Genomic DNA, 17747 nt, shown 5'->3' on the forward strand with positions numbered 1-17747 from the left:
AAAGCTACCGCTGATAAGAACAACATTTTCCCAGCGTTATCCCTTTTATTCCTAAGACAGTATTACCTACCAAGGGTTTATGCAAATTTTTGTGCTTACCGTGCGAAATTACAGTTATAATGACAATTTTGGTTGGGATAGCCTGGTTGGTAGAATGTTGGATTCGCGACCCTTAGGTTGCGAGTTCGAACCCCGCCGGCCGAAAATTCCCCGCGTGCTTGGTGGCTGACGCGCGTATACATCTGTCGTGGTCACAAAGTCCTCCATGTCGAAAGTAATACCACTGGGGGTACTGGATCAGGGGTGATCGTTCTCTGATTCAGGTCTAAATGACGATCTGTGGATGAGTGAATGAAATGCGAGAATGAAGTCCGCCCCGTAAAGAGGGTTGTGACGTGTGTGTAGCTAAGTCGTACTCTTGGACCTAGTTGGCTCGACGATTAAAAAGAATAAGATGCGCTCCCCCGTAGGCTTAAATCGGCTGTCTTCGAACAGCATGCTTGCCGTGGCAAGTGCTATAAGTAACAACAACATGGCAGTTTTAGTTTCTTCACTTTTATATCTTTTTTTTTTTTTTTCATATCAGCAATAGAAATTAGAAAGGAAAAATTCCATACCGCATGTTTTTTATTTTTTTTTATTTGTGAATTTTTAGCATATTTTCTGTTGTACAGCGCCATCTATTGGTGTTCCTGAAACTATTACTTTTTTTTTTCGTGTAACCCATTCCCCATGTCTTGAATAGTCTGTTCAACGCTTTTGGAGTTTTTCCACAGAGTAGTTCGCTATATAAAGAGCTCAAAATAGGGAAATTTTAATCATAAACACCATGTTTATAATTTCTTAATATTTTTGTATATTTTGGGCAATAAACATAGGCTTTGCAATCAGAATGTGTTTTTTAGGAAGAATCTTCGATAAGCGGATGTTTCCGTTCATTCGGAAGCCTTTTGTTCAGTCATATTGCTGACAAACTACAGTACAAACAACTATCAAGTATTAGAAATAAAAAGAAAGATTAAATTCTTTGCGTTATTCATGGGGTCAATCCTATCGATTTTCACTATTTTTCTCCCAGATAAATTTGGAAGCTGATTAAAATTTAAAAATGATGTATAATACAAGCTTGGTTTTAGTAGTAACTAATTTAAATTATGAGATGAAATTTTCTTTTACTAAATCAGTTTTGTTCCCATAATTTTAATAGAAAAATATCTCATTTAAATAAAGGAAGCTATTTAGGGTAAGTTTTGGTAGACGGATCATATTGAATCCTTCACTCATCAGAGCAGAATGTTTCGAAGAGCTCCTTTAGAATCAAAAGTGGATTTCACAAGTACCATGCTGTCAGCCAGAAGTCACTGCCGCTGAAAAGGACTTGCGTGCCAATGTAAGAAAGCAGCAGAATGATTCTGAGGAATAGACCGGCGCCCGATTTGATATATTCTATGTACACTTTTAGTTTCACGGCTCCTTGAGTCTTCAGTTCTTCGACGCCTTTGGGGCCTTTGTCGTTTATCTTTTCACCTTCGATCTGAAACAATAAAGGGAAACAGAATCAGGCATCTATCACACATAAAGTAAATGTTTAATTACTTAGACAAAATTAGTGAATTAAATGATTCGATGGTTAACCCTTCTTTGCGTGATGATGGAAATTTCCATAAAAACATTTAATGAACAAAAAATTGTACTCATAACAGGTGTACTGTAAATTAGGGCTGGGCGATGACGGGGCTTCATCATCGCGATATATCGTTCAACACATATCGATATTTTTCGATATATCGTGATATAATAGCTATAAATAAATAATGATAAGTTATAAATAGCATCTCTTAACATACTGACTGATCAGAACGACACCAAAATAAAAGGTATTTTCAATTTATATAATAATTTTTTTTAACAAAAATAGTTAGAAAATAATTCTGTTAAAACCCCTTTAATAAAGTGTGTCAAATGCCAAAGCAATGTCTGTATGTTATAGCAATGCATTTATAACGTTGTGTTTAAAACAAGTACTTTTATATATTAGAACATGGCAGTATTTATAGAAATGTTAACAAACATTATGTTTGAAGATGAAAAAGAATGAGAAGCAACGAAAATAAACACTAACCAAAACGAAATCGAAAATGCAAATTAATTATGAATATCGATTCATTGTATCACGATTGATCGAGAACTATTACTCGTGATCACAATTTTGATAAATCGATTTTTCGAAAACTGTCATCGAAAAATCGATTTTTTAAAAATATCGATTTTTTTTGTCAATAAATCGAAAATCGGCACAGCCCTATTGTAAATTGGTTGTTACGGACAATTTTTTTTCTTGTAATAAGGAACGTAGCTGTAAAAAAAAAAATCGAATGACACAATCATTATAGCGGGTTTGAGCTTGTCATTCCGCTGTTTGTTGTGGTTAGATGAAAAGTGCAATTTCTTAAATATTTTTTATAACTAATGTGAGGTTTTTTTTTTTTTTTTTTTTTTTTTTTTTGCTAATAAAAGCGATAATGAGTGGAGAAATTTAGGAGCGAGGGACATCGGAGATTTCGTACTGAGTTTAAAATGTAAATCTGCATGACGATGGATATTTGAATCATACTGTTTTTTAATTATTTTATTTTATATATTTCTACTAGGATTTTTTAAAACATTTTTCCTTTAATCCAGAGCATGAATTATATCAAACTAATTTTCACAAAAAGAGAGAGAGTGTGTGTTTCAATAGAAAGAAAAGAATACTGGTTTATGTTGTTCTCGATTTTCAGCGGTATTACATAACATACAGAGCAAGTTAGGATAAAATTTCGTTTTCCGCGCCGGAGGGCGTTTTAAGACGAAAACATTTATTGATAAACGTATTGAATGGTGTCTTGATGGTAAAAAAATACTGTGGTTATTCTCTTATTTAGATACCAAAAAAAAAAAAAAAAAAAAACCTAGTAGATATATTTGACAAACAAATACCTGAATAAAAAAGTAGCGTAGAATCGTCTTCATGCTGAACAAACCTCACTTTTTACGCAATTTTTTACGCGACCGTTTCAAAGATCAAATGTATCAGATTCTTTTAATGACGTTGTAGAACGTAGATGACATATAACTGATAATTATCATATACTGACACTTGACACATTACAGAATGAAGATCTTGTATTTGACACTTGACATATCGCAGAATGTAAAAAGTGAGCATTTTAATGTATTCTGCGGCAAATAGAAATGTGGTCAAATCTCAGTGTTCTAGCTCATTGATGAGGTGTTACATGCAATGAACAAATGACTTTTGTAAGTAATTCTATTTTTAACTTCATTTGTACGAAGCGTCTTTTCTATCTAAGCTCATGATGCTCCACAGCTTTGCGATTGAATTTCTTGTCTTTCTCTTCTACAGTTTTTGAGATCGCAAGTCCAAACAGAATTTATCGCTAGTAGCGCTGTAAGATATGTAGCGCAAAATGACTATATTTCACTTTCTTGAATGTGATATATTCAAATCAATCCAAAAACAATCATTATGAAATTATATTAAAAATAATTATTTCTCGAATCAAAGTAATAAAATATACATTGTATTTAGAGAGCGCTAATATTGCTACAACTAAAACACAAATAAACTTAACGAAATTAGAAAAACTATTAAGTTTAATTGAAAAGGACCAAAAAAAGGCATTCTCATAATGAATCCGGCCTGAAGATTTTCTCAAAGGTCACCTTCAGGCAGGGATTCAAACCAGGGATTTTTTTTCTGTGAGGGTTCTGACTTACATTCAAAAATATTGACCCTTCGTCATTACAATAATATTGACGAGGGGGTCAATATTTTTGGACGAAAGTCAGACCCTTCACAGAAAGAAATCCCTGGTTTGAATCCCTGCCTGAGGGTGACCTTTGAGAAAGTCTCCAGGCCGGATTCATCATGAGAATGTCGTTCTTTTTGGTTCTTTTGCATTAAACTTAATATTTATTTCTAATTTGGGTGATATTCAAATCACTAATTATTAGTGCTAAATCGTATTTAACTGTTTATCCTTCAGTTTTCTTAGCACTAATGACTGAATTTTCTAATAAACTTACAAAGCAACAATAAAAAAAAATTATATTATTGCTTTCACTAAGTTTTTTTTTCTCTTATGAAAATGAGAATTTCTCATGGGAGCATTGGCGACAGACAATATTTTTGTCAATTCGAAACATCTACAATATTGATTCTATCGCCATATGAAGCTACAAGTATAGATCCTGTAATTATATACAGTGATCAATAGGGAAGAACTGCACCTGAACTGAAACTCTCTTCTCCAAAACCTACACAATAGCAAGGAAGATGTATGACATCTAAAAGATTTCTGGGACACAGGATACAAAATTTTTGTAGATCTTCCGCAGATTATGGTTTCAATAAGGAGACAGGATCACCGATTCAAATCTAAATTCCGCTACGAGTTCTAACCGAGGTTTCAATACTGTAGCTGAATTTCTAATGACATAAAAAGATTATTTGTATTGTTACAATTTATCAAGGATTTTAATATTTTGATAAACATCCTTTCACAGTTTTTCATCAATAACTTAAAAAGTATAATTCCTAACGATAGGGAGTTCTGTCGTTTTCCAAACAGCAGTTCACAGAGATAAGAGAAGCAGTGAAGAAAAGGATAGGGCAATGGGTATAGATAATCTGGGTGTCATTTATCCCTGCTTTGTCCCAGATGGTTACATGGATGTCACTTACTCTTTCTATGCCACTAAATAGGATAAATATTCAATCTCAATGATCACAAGGAAAATGAAAGAGAATCTTTATAACCCATTAGACGTTTAAAAGGCGTGGCAAATCGCATTTCATACTACTCAAAGGATTCAAATTTTATGCCATAATAATAATCTCTATTATTAATATAAGTGAATGCGCAGATGTGTGCACGTGTCTGTAGGCGCTCTACAATGCCTCTACAGATAGTTGCATTTGATCTAGAATTCTAATATTATGATTGTTATTTCACAACTTTTTATCAGCAGATTTTAAATGAGTTTGCTACTATAGGACTTAAATAATTTAAGTTACCATTTTATAAATGTAAATTTGCATTAATGCTGGAATCTACGCTGCACAATTTACATAGAGTATAAATAACAGAAGTAATAGCACGTCTTAAGATAAAATGCAATTAAATGTTAGATGACCCCTAGTAGCACAGATATATTGTACAATATTGTATGATATTAAACAATATTTACAATATTTTATAATATTGTTAAATATTAAATGATATAATATAATATTGCACAATATTGTATAAAATATTAAATGATATAATATAATATCCCACAATATTGTATAATATTGTTAAATATTAAATGATATAATATAATATTGTTAAATATTAAATGATGCAATATAATATCGCACAATATTTTATAATATTGTTAAATATTAAATGATAAAATAAAATATCACACAATATTGTATAATATTGTTAAATATTAAATGATAAAATAAAATATCACACAATATTGTATAATATTGTTAAATATTAAATGATATAATATCACAGAATACTGTATAATATTGTGCAATAGGATGACCTGGAGTGCAGAAATATGACTTGACTCCATTAGACACAGTCATATATAAAATAAACAGATCAGATGTAAGCTATTAAAATAACTCCTACTGATTAAAATCACAATCAATCATTATTATATGCAGTTATATGTCTTTTCTTTAAAAAAAAATGACATTCATCCCCATCCATTCAAATAGAAAAAGAATATATGGTTCTAAAACAAGGGGTTTAAGTAAAACTATGCAATTGTTAAGGGAACAATAATTTTAAAACTGTACTCCCTAACAGATTAAAAATAAATAATGCACAATTAACATTCCTAGCGAAAGAAGTGGCTAATGCAAAATAATCCATGAAATTAATTTTTAAGACTTAACAAATTTTAAACGCGTGATTCATGGAATGCATATTGTAATGTATAATTAAAAAAAGAACAAGTGCCATACATCGTCGTATCCAGCCGAAACTGAGGAGCTGAGAGACAAAGTAGATTCGTACAATGGAACGGCAGTTGTTCCATCGCCTAATTCGTCAGGCAGAGAAACATTGCTGGCAGTTGAGTTCATGGAACACAGACGTTGGCGTCGTTCGTTTTCGTAGTCTTCCATCATTGATCCCAAATCCACACCGGATTCTGTCAGTTGATCATATGTTCCCAGAGCGAGGCATTTACCCTACAAAAAAAAAAGGGAGCAAATTGTAAGGCATATTTTGATATTAGAAATTGACTTTTTAGGAATATAATTTACATATGATTTTCAAAAGAAAATAGGATAGAAGGTAAAGTAATTTTGAAAATAATATCAAAAACTAATTATAAATTATGGAAAGAAATCTAAAACAAAATACTATATATTTTTTAAAAATTTAGTTTGGTTTGTTTTATCTAGTTAGATTAATATTCAATTTCAAGATTACTTGAGTATTTTTAGACGTTAATAGTTATATTTAATGATATTATTATTTTTGGTTCTTATTAAACATTATTTGGCCGTATTGTAATATATTATCAAGTACAAATTATAAACATTATTAAACGATAATGATGGAAAGGAAAATGATAATGATGTTATCAAAGGGTAAAGAGTACCATGTCACAAAAATGGAAGCATACAAAAATACAGTTTAAAGACTCTTTGCCAATAAACAAAATGTGACAGGATGTCTTTTACAATTTGAATATCTCTGTTACTTACGAAAACAGGATTTAAATGACATATCTATATATGTGTAATAAATATACATATCTGTGTAATGTAATAGTAAAGAAAATTAATAATATCATTATAATTATGAAAAAAGATAGTACCCTTAACTTTGGGACTAGAAATTGCTATGCTAAACTCAAATTATTCAGTTTCTGTATGGTACTTATCTAAAAAAACATTCTAAAATTTATTGCAATTTTCTTTTATTTATTGCATGTTCTTATCTATTTTTTTCACTTGGCATCACAAATTATGTTTATGTCAATGATAACAATGCTACATTAATACTAATGGCCAGAAATAATATAAAAGCACAAATATGTGTGCGTGTGTCATTTTTTATAGCTTTGCTACTATTGTTTCAATACTTTAAAAGTGATAATTACTCTTATACTATCAAAGAATCATGAGGAAACGTCATTTAGAATATTGCCAACAATTTGAATTGTATGAGTCGTGTCACGTTCACAGTTACTCTTTATCTAGCTAATTTGACTTTTAAGTATTATTGGCAAATGCAATCCTTAAGCAATCCTCTGAATTATACTATTGTTGATGGTAACGGTGATTGTTAGTAATATTTCAAGAATTGCTTGGGAATGACAGTATAACACTAAAAGTTAGAACAAAACAGATTTTTCATCTTCATGCTTTTCTGACATTTATGAAATACAGGCAAAGGAATCTAAGGATTTTGCATACCTCTTTCAAAACAAGAATCTGCGAAGCACCTTTTAAAAATTGAATCTGATGTGTCGCCAAAATCCTCACTTTGTCCTTCAGATAACCGTTGATACACCTGCGTGTTATAGAGAAGATATTTAAAACTTTGGACATTTACAGAACAACTTATACAGATTAAAGGCAATAATTTATTCAAATTAATCCATATCTTTTCCACACTGTTATTACTAATCAAATAATATCATTTATTAAATTCATATTTCTCAAAATAGTAAAAGAGAATATTTATCAAAAAAGAAAAAAAAAAAAGGTACAAATGTTGAGAAAAATCTATTTGAAATATTATACAGTGTGTTCACTCTAATCGAGGTCCAACAGCTGGTTTTTGAACCTTTCGATATAAGCATATATTTGTAGTTGAAAAAATGCTTTAAATAATGTTATAGAATATTTTTATGTTGCTTGAGACAGTAAATGAATGCAAGAAAGAAATACAAAATCTTAATTTCTATATGGTACTCTGGTTGTATTAACTATTTTTAGAAAAGTAATCTATAACTATATTAACATCTTAAACAAAAACAAAAAGTCCCATTCTTCTGCAACTAAAACTATACGAGTTGTGAAGCTTTGAATTTCTTTATTTCACAGTAAGCAATACCCACTTTGAGGAAGCGAAGTCAATTAATTGATTGGTGCATCTTTCTCGATGTAATTGTTGAAATAGTTTAGAAATGGTTGGTATACTGCTAGGGGAAAATGGTTGGTATATTGTTAGGGGAAAATTAATGAGTCAATTTTGAGAATATAAAAGATACTACAGGTGACATTTTTTTTCAGTTAAGCCAAGTTTTCTAGAGTGGGCACGATTGCTAAGGATAGTAAGAACTGGATTAAAAATTTTGCTAACGTTTTATTTCAGTCTAGAGCCATTTTTTCATAATATTGTATATGAACCTGTTTATATCTTGCTCTTTTTATTTTCACATTGAATAAAGAGAGCACCGAACTAATAAGATGAATTTTTTTATAATTTAAAAAAAATTTTTTTGACTCCAATACATAAAAAATTATTCAGTAATTTTAAGAGAATCGGGAAATTCATTGGAGAGTGGTGAAAGAACAAAAGACAATCAAAATGACAGCTAAAATAGCTTAGCTTGAAACGATGAAAGTCAAAAGTATACATTATATATTTTTAACATATACAAATATAAGCATTTTATATTATCTTTCCAGTCATATTCTAAAACAGAATACATATTAAATTCAATAAAATTTTTAAAAAAATATATCGAAAATACTTTTCGAAGAGATGTTTGGAAACAGCAGAGTCCACGGCACTCAAGGGGTCGTCTAACAAGAAGATGTCAGCGTCGAAATACATAGCCCTAGAAGCAACAAATTAATTAGAAATAAAGTTCGATTAAACCCTAGCTCTGCCGTTTCAATTCAAACGATATTTCTTAATTTATACCTGGCAAGGTTTACACGAGCCTTTTGACCACCACTTAAACTGACACCCCTTTCTCCAACAGGTGTCTGGTCTCCATATGGGAAAAGTTCAATATCCTTAAAAGAAAAAAAATTATTACAGCTATTGTATAAACTTGAAGTTGAAGTTCCTTATTTCAAGATAACTTCGAGTTTTTTAAACCGATGATTTCGTGACTGTTTGAACATTAATTTCAAGTACTTAGAAATTTAAAATGAAAAAAAAAAAGTTAAATATTCAAAAAATGTCGAATTTGCAGAATACAACCAGTAAAAAGAAGTATGAATTTTGATGCGATATTTCTTCATTTTTGCACAATACATATATATGTATTGTGCACGGACTATATTATATATATAAAGTCCGTGTTTATAACTGGCAAGGTTTACACGAGTCTTTTGACCTCCACTTAAGTTGACACCCCTTTCTTCAACAGGTGTCTGGTTACCATATGGAAAAATTACGGAAGTACGGAATATATAGAATTTATACACAAGATATATAGTCCGTGAATGCCACAGTACTCAGATTTTTATTTTCAGAGTCCAGCACATGGGAATTGGGTACTTTTTAGCATAGAAAATTAATACTTATGCCTTATAAACAATAAGACATTGGCGAACTATAGTTAGAAAACAACCAATTAATCAACAATTTTTGGCGATTTTTTTCGCCATTAATCACCGAGATGCAATTAATACACAAATACTAGAACATTAAATACGCATTTTAGATACCCTTTCTCCGTTCGATTGAAATCAATATTTTACAATTTAATTAATAGAACTACTATCGTAGGCACAAGATCATGCGAAAGTACAAGAAGACAGGCAGTCAATCTCTTGACTGACTTGATTTCAAATTTGAAACGTATCTAGATGAGGCTTTTAGATGCTTAACCTGCATACTAAATTTTATTTATCTAGCTTTAATGTTTTGTAACTATAGTGCTCGCTTGAACTAGAACAGCCGAACAGATTTCCCCTGATTGGATTTCGTTTAAAATTTAAAAGAAATCTACACATTTGATATAAATTACATATACCAAATTTCATCCATCTAGTTCAATGTGTTTTTGAGTTATCGTATGCGCAAACAGACAGACATAACTCCGAAAAAAAAGTTTATTGTGGAAGATCTGAAACTTGATAATTCATCAAAATTTCTAGTTTTTACTTCCTGATGATTACAATACTTTGTCTTCGTATATACTTCGCATACGAGAATGTAAAAAAAGGTTTTCAGACTCTGAGTTTAGTTTAGTTATATTAACGTTCCGTTTTAAAGCCATACTAGGGCTATTTTGGGACAGACCTCGTCATTTTGAACCATGGTCAGATGACGAGGACGACACCTGAGCTGGCACCTCCCTCTCCACACCACACCAGCGGGAGGACGTTTGGCCCGGACGAATGCACCAGACCCACTTACACAACGGTTCTTCGGTGGAATCGGGTCTCGAACCTGAAACCCTCCGGTTCCAAAGCCAAGACCTTATCACCAGGTCTCCGCGGCCCTTCAGACTCTGAGAGCTTTGCGATACAGATATAATTTCCAGAAGTGTAATGAAAGTCCAATATAACCAGTACGGTTTACAGTCAAGAATTCCGTTATGAACAGCGATTGACATTGTTGAACTCGACAAAGGAGTTCGATATAGGAAAAATATATATATTGACTTCTGAATTAAAAATTTTGATGAGCGCTTTGGAAATCACCGGTCGCTTTTATTGTCCTTGAAATCCTCTGGTCTTAGAAATTGTAGCAATCCGATTGTAGTACAGAGTTATGCTTTTTAAGCAAAACCGATAAGCACTGATGTGAAATTAAATAAAAAAAAAGGTTAAATAACAAGGGAAAAAAGCAGTCAATACATATACTTAATTTTTATTATTCTTTATTAAATGTTCTAAGAAAAGTTTAATAAAAAGAAATTCGTAGATTCCGGAACTATGTATTATCATTATAACATTCTTTATCTGTATTTTTTTTATTTATTTCAGAATGAAATCCTAATACTCACTTTATCCAGAGCGCACACATTCAGCACTGTTTTGTATTTATTTTCATCGAAAGTGCTTCCAAAGATGACATTCTGCTTGACACTGCCACCGAACACCCAGGGTTCTTGCGAGGCGTACGCCACTTTGCCTCGCACCTTCACTTCACCCGACACAATGGGAAGCTCGCCAAGGATGGACATCAAAAGAGAAGTCTGGGAATAAGAATAGGTGTTTCAAACAGAAGGGAAAAATTAAAATATATATTAACTTGCATACTCCCAGTATATTTCATTTAGTTTCGGAAACCTCAGTCGTTTTCTGGCAGTGATAATAAACAACTAGCGTATTAAGATTATTGAGTCATTTTGTATATCTCTACATAATCATTTTTAAAATGTAGTTTCAAATCAAATTAAAGATCAAGTGGTAGCACTCAACTCGCCGAACCGAAATCAATCGTCATTAACTATGTTTCTTCAACAAAATCAGTACACCAACAGAAAAGCTACTTTTGTCCTGTATTAATACAAGAGGGGAAAACAGGCCAAATACAAACGAAAAGTTGTATTTACATACAATTTTAATCAGATAATGTCCATAAGCTGGCAGACTGTCTGCATATTTTCTCATGTGACAAAAATCATTCATAATTCTATCTAGAGCAGAAAGTTGGATGTATTACGGCCAAATTCGCAATGTATCTACTTATTAAGTATGAGGTTGCTCATTAAGAAATGGTTTTTTCAAAAACTTCCATTAATTATTGATAAAAATTGTTGTTATTTTCAAGAACTTATTGCATAAAAACCATTTTTAAAAAAATAATTTAAATTTTTTTTAAATTTAAATTTTAAATGTTTAAAAAATTTAGTTTTTTACGTTTAAATTTTTTTTAATTTAGTTTTTTAGTGAAATAAATTTTATACCCCTACAAGTTTTTTCTCAAATTTTATTTATAAATTAAAAAATAATTTAAATATATTTTACACTAATATTTAGTTCTATTTATACTCATGCAGGCAGGCATGTTTCGATAATATTAAATATATACATTTTGTGTGTTCCATATAATAAAGAGCAAAATTATTAAGCTATCGTTCTATATAATTAAGAGTAAATTTTAAAAATGAAATAAAGAGCTAATCAAGCTAATACAAATTTTTAAAAGTTCGAATATTTTTTTAAATCTATTTTTGCTATGTGATTTGGAGTGAAAAACTTTTTGCATTACATCAAATATGAAAGGATGATAAAAAACTAATGGAGAATGATGTGTTAAAATGAGATTATTTACAATAAATATTATTTAATTACATCTTCGCAAAGAAATATTCATATTGGAATAAAATATTTCAGTACCTTTCCGCATCCAACAGGTCCTACGACTGCCAGTAATTCTCCAGGCTTTACGGTTAGAGTTACATTTCGAAGAGTAGACTCTCCACCCTGTAAAAGAAAATACCCATCTTGATATTCAAGGCAAAGTAACAATGCTCATTCCTATTCGTAATGTTCTGAGTGACTTTATGAAAATTACATAATTAATAAGCTATAAAGGTTTTTAAGTGTTAAAATAATAGTACTTTGTCCCAAGAGGCAACTACTTTCTGCATCCAAATACCGCATTGGCTCAGCTTTGGCCTGAGATTTGAAACATCCAAGTGAGAAGTTTCTTGCTGCTCCTCGAGTAACAAAAATTTCTGTAATAAAATAAAAAAGATTAATTGATTATTTTTTCAGTTGCAAAAAAATATTATTAGATTGGAATTAATTTATTTCTGGAGATAAGTACAGCTTTATTCGAAAACTAAGAACAGAATTGAAATGTCTGTTTCTAACGTATAACAACAATTAGACACATCATAGGATAGAGGAAAATTTGAAGTTTTATTTTAAGCATTCAACACGAGCTCTACTTGTTACGCGACAAACAATAAATTGAAGTCCATTTATTGCCACGCACGAAGTGACTGATCCATGATTGGTTATTTAATTTCTGAACAATTCCACATCGCAGATCTTGAAAAGTAGCAAGTATTGGTGGAATATACATAATTAATATCTTATGTATTCCCAGACAGAATTAACCATTTGCACTGGAAAAGTAATTCGATGCATAATTATTCATCTAATACAAAGAACTGTTTATTGCTCCAAAAAATAAATATATATAATTGTTTTAACTTGAATTCTCCCGTTTAATTAATTTGCATCTTCCTATTACTCTGTAGGCGTTTTTAACAATCAAAATTGAAAAATAAATAAATAAAACGTCAAAATGATGCATCGTCTTGAATAGTGGGTGAGAGTCATCATCCGAGTATAAAGGGTTAAAATTTTTAAGGCTATGTTTACAAGAAGTTTGGATACTCTCAACATTTTTATCTGATGTGTAAGGATGATCACTGCTTTTCGCTTTGGAAATCAACCATCTTCTACGAATTTCTTGTATTGCCTGTAAATCTGTTGAAGAAGTGGCGCTTTGTGGAACTTGCAACGAAGTGCAACCCTGCATTACAATTAGGAATCAATCTTTTTGCATATATACAGTACATTAGACAACTTTTCCTGAGGCATCGCCATTTTTTCGTAAACAGATGACAGAGCTGCTTTTGGTGGAATTAACTGGATGTATAAAACAAAACTTTGAACTTCCTCTATGTAATGATGTATTATATGTTCTCTATCTTTGGTCGTTCTTTAGATATAAATATTTTAATTCTGCTCTTCCTTTTTGAATAACCCTATACAAATGAGAAAGATGTTTGGATATATTATGAAAAAAAATAGAAATAAAGTAAAGGTTACCTGGATCCTTTTAAGCGATATAATGGATTCGGCTCCTTGGGCAATGGCATATGGGAAGAACAGAGTCATGGCCAGTCGGAGATTATTAAACAAAGACATGCAGACGAAGACTTTTTCAGGCGTCAGGTCTCCTTTCACACCGAGCACAAAGACGACGAATGCAACAAGTAGAATCAGTTTGGAAGAAATGAAGAAAACCGCCAAGTTCAAGCCTCTTAGGATGGATGTGCGCCTAATTTTTGTCACTTCTTTCCTGTAAATATATAAGAATTTTTACAAACTTTTCACCTAGAGGCGAATTTGAAATTACTACTTATAAGTCTACTGACATGATTATGTCCCATTATGCTCAAAATGATTAAAGCTACTTTTAAATGCAGTTGAGTGCTTTTTGTTTAGGGATTTAAAAGCGCATTTGCTTAGATTTGGATAATCACTAGCGGGCAATGAGAAACTACAAGATTTGCCCTAGTCATACAATTGTCTAAAACTGTCCTGTAGAGTTGACCATTAAGCTCAAAAGATTTAAAGAACTAAATTCGATATTATATGCATCCGCCCAGGCCGTTGTCTGGAATTGTTCTGTAGAATATCAATTATACTCAAAAGATTTAAAAGACTAAATCTGGAGTTACATGCATAACGTTCAAATCACATCATTGTCTAGAATTGTCCTATAGAACTATCCATTATGATCAAAAGATTTGATGGATTAAATCTGATTTTATATGTAACGGTCCGGATTATATAATTTTTTAGATCTGTCCTTTAGAATCATCCAATACGCTCAAAAGATCGAATAGATTAAATCTGATGTTAATCTTTTGTTAGCTCCAATATCTAACAGATATTCAGAACATATCAAATTAATCTATTTTTTAAAGTGTTTTATATTACTTTCAGCATATTAAAATTTCCTTTTATTTTTCTTGCGGAATATTCATTTACATTATCATTAGCACAAATTATAATAATTATAAATGGAAAATTATCGAAATAGGATGAACATATTTTATAAAATTAATATCCCTGAGAAAGATTTCGACCATTTAAAGATGAGTATAATTGTGACTAGCAAAGAGTAAAATCACGACAGTCACTGTTCGTAGCAGGAATCCGCCAGTTCAAGCATCATTTCTATCGATAAATTATACACACCAAGACATTGATGGATATAATTTATTTGTAGCGTTTATTGCATTGTATAATTTATTGGTTATCAGTCATTTAATACTGATGGAAGTGCATAATATGAATCCTTATGACTCAGAATGGTGTAGCTAAGATGGAACAGTCAGGGCAGATGCCCGAGGCGTTATGATCGAAGGGCATAAAATCGTGGAAAAATTGTTGTATTGAAAAATACATATCTTCAATAATTAATTTTCTGAATAAAATAAAATTTCTTAAAAACAGAAATGAAAATTCCTTTGTTTCAATTCTATATTTCGCTATTCTGAGTTATTTCGTTAATTCCGAAATTCAAAAGAAAAATGGAATTTCGGACGCACATATCGTATCTGACAGTGATAATAGAGTCAAGAACTTAGGAAAATATGTTTTTATTAATAAGTAAAGACAGTATGTACCGCCATAATTTAAGCGAATATTTGATAAAACTAGATTCAATGTTAAATCGAAATCCGAAAATCAAATTTCTATTCACCGAATCTTCCTCTCAATCAGCAATAAAAGAAAAAAAAATGTTGTTTAGAGCGAATTTCTTAGAGTTGGTGTAAACTAAACAAAATGGGAAAAAAAACCAGTAATAAACTTCATCAGTAATAAAAATGTTTATTACATAAATTGTACATGCTTTATTCTGATGTATTTAGGAGTGAAATATCCATACCTTCGTATAGAGTCCACGAGATTGGCGAAAGGAAATTCCCAGCCATACATCTTAATAACTCTCATGCCTCCTATAATTTCATTCATCAATCTGATTCGCTCATCAGTAAGGGAAGCTGTCTTCATCCTGTAATAGAGTGGGTTATGAGTGGATAGGCAGGCAGCGCGACTGCAGCGGATTTGGAAACTTTCTTCGTCTTATATACTCTTTCTTGTACATTGCTCACTTTTGTAAATACCTCGAGCAATAAAACATGTGTTTGAGAGCTCTGGAATTTTCTCTTAACAACGAGTAACATGATATGCAGGCCAGCTGCAGCAAATGAGTCCCCTACACTGGGTATATAACCTAGTTTTGTTCCAAATAAATAGCCTAATATAATGCATATTTATGAAAATTATTTCTATATACATAAATATGAAGAATGGCGTTACCTGAGTTTCGAGAAGAGTTTTCCCATCATGCCTTGGAATGGAATATAGAGTAAAAGAACAGATACTCCCGCCAGACTAGCAAAATCGATGTGCTGCCACAAAACGACTATAATTATCGCTGTCTGGATCGGACCGGCTATCAAGTATGGAAGGTACACAACAGACTGAAAATTGAAAAATATTTCATCATGAAATATAAATATGCGCACGTAAATTAAAAAATATTTCATCATGAAATATAAATATGCGCACGTAAATTAAAAAATATTTCATCATGAAATATAAATATGCGCACGTAAATTAAAAAATATTTCATCATGAAATATAAATATGCGCACGTAAACTAAAAAATATTTCATCATGAAATATAAATATGCGCACGTAAATTAAAAAAATATTTCATCATGAAATATAAATATGCGCACGTAAATTAAAAAAATATTTCATCATGAAATATAAATATGCGCACGTAAATTAAAAAAATATTTCATCATGAAATATAAATATGCGCACGTAAATTAAAAAATATTTCATCATGAAATATAAATATGCGCACGTAAATTAAAAAATATTTCATCATGAAATATAAATATGCGCACGTAAATTAAAAAATATTTCATCATGAAATATAAATATGCGCACGTAAATTAAAAAATATTTCATCATGAAATATAAATATGCGCACGTAAACTAAAAAATATTTCATCATGAAATATAAATATGCGCACGTAAATTAAAAAAATATTTCATCATGAAATATAAATATGCGCACGTAAACTAAAAAATATTTCATCATGAAATATAAATATGCGCACGTAAATTAAAAAAATATTTCATCATGAAATATAAATATGCGCACGTAAACTAAAAAATATTTCATCATGAAATATAAATATGCGCACGTAAACTAAAAAATATTTCATCATGAAATATAAATATGCGCACGTAAATTAAAAAAATATTTCATCATGAAATATAAATATGCGCACGTAAATTAAAAAAATATTTCATCATGAAATATAAATATGCGCACGTAAATTAAAAAAAAAATTTATATAGGGTATGAAAAAAAATAGGAAGTTATAGAAATACGAAATGAATGAAAATAAAAACAAACTATTTGTAATTTTATAAAATAATGAGTCATAAGTGCATAAAATGACTTGAAACGCATAGCCATTTATTTGAAAATGGAATGCATATACGAAACACAGAATTACCAATTATGGGAACAAAATTTATACTATTTTAAAAAATGAATTGTGATGAAAGAAATGGCAATAAATGATCAACAACTTAAAAATTAAATACGTGAAATTGAATTAAATGCCTAAATGGAAAAAATGGAACCGCACAAATTTCCCAACTACTTAAAAATGAAGCGAGTACAACAACATAAAATGTGTAGCTATTTGAAAATAAGACTTTACAAAAAAATCGTGATATTTTTGATGCGAGCAGTTTTTTATTATTATTATTATTTCCTTCTCACTTCGTTAGTGTATTATCCCTTATTTCATGATTATTTCCCCCATATTTTTCCAACATTGGGTCCAAATCTGAAAAGTTAAAACGAACTTGAAATCAACGTTGGACGACCATGTAACTACTGTTAATTTTTTATAAACTTCAGTATCAATATTTCATCTAACCAGTAAACACTGTTATCAGAGTAAATAAT

The 17747-nt window shown here is 30.7% G+C and overlaps 1 protein-coding gene across 2 annotated transcripts in view; it reads right to left on the minus strand.

Annotated features, from left to right (window-relative positions):
• Nucleotides 1-17747, minus strand: part of LOC129965887 (ATP-binding cassette sub-family C member 4-like) — a 104984-nt gene that overhangs the window by 31991 nt on the left and 55246 nt on the right. For both annotated transcript variants that reach the window (XM_056080148.1, XM_056080149.1), the window contains exons 6-16: nt 16067-16230; nt 15633-15758; nt 13781-14033; nt 12556-12672; nt 12332-12418; nt 10993-11184; nt 8952-9046; nt 8779-8865; nt 7493-7589; nt 6029-6256; nt 1341-1534 (exon numbers count right to left, since the gene is read on the minus strand). In XM_056080148.1, the coding sequence (XP_055936123.1) occupies nt 1341-1534; nt 6029-6256; nt 7493-7589; nt 8779-8865; nt 8952-9046; nt 10993-11184; nt 12332-12418; nt 12556-12672; nt 13781-14033; nt 15633-15758; nt 16067-16230 (1640 nt within the window). The remainder of the gene's footprint in view (nt 1-1340; nt 1535-6028; nt 6257-7492; nt 7590-8778; nt 8866-8951; nt 9047-10992; nt 11185-12331; nt 12419-12555; nt 12673-13780; nt 14034-15632; nt 15759-16066; nt 16231-17747) is intronic.

The sequence above is a fragment of the Argiope bruennichi genome, chromosome 4 (assembly GCF_947563725.1).
Source record: "Argiope bruennichi chromosome 4, qqArgBrue1.1, whole genome shotgun sequence".
Classification (NCBI taxonomy): Eukaryota; Metazoa; Arthropoda; class Arachnida; order Araneae; family Araneidae; genus Argiope; species Argiope bruennichi.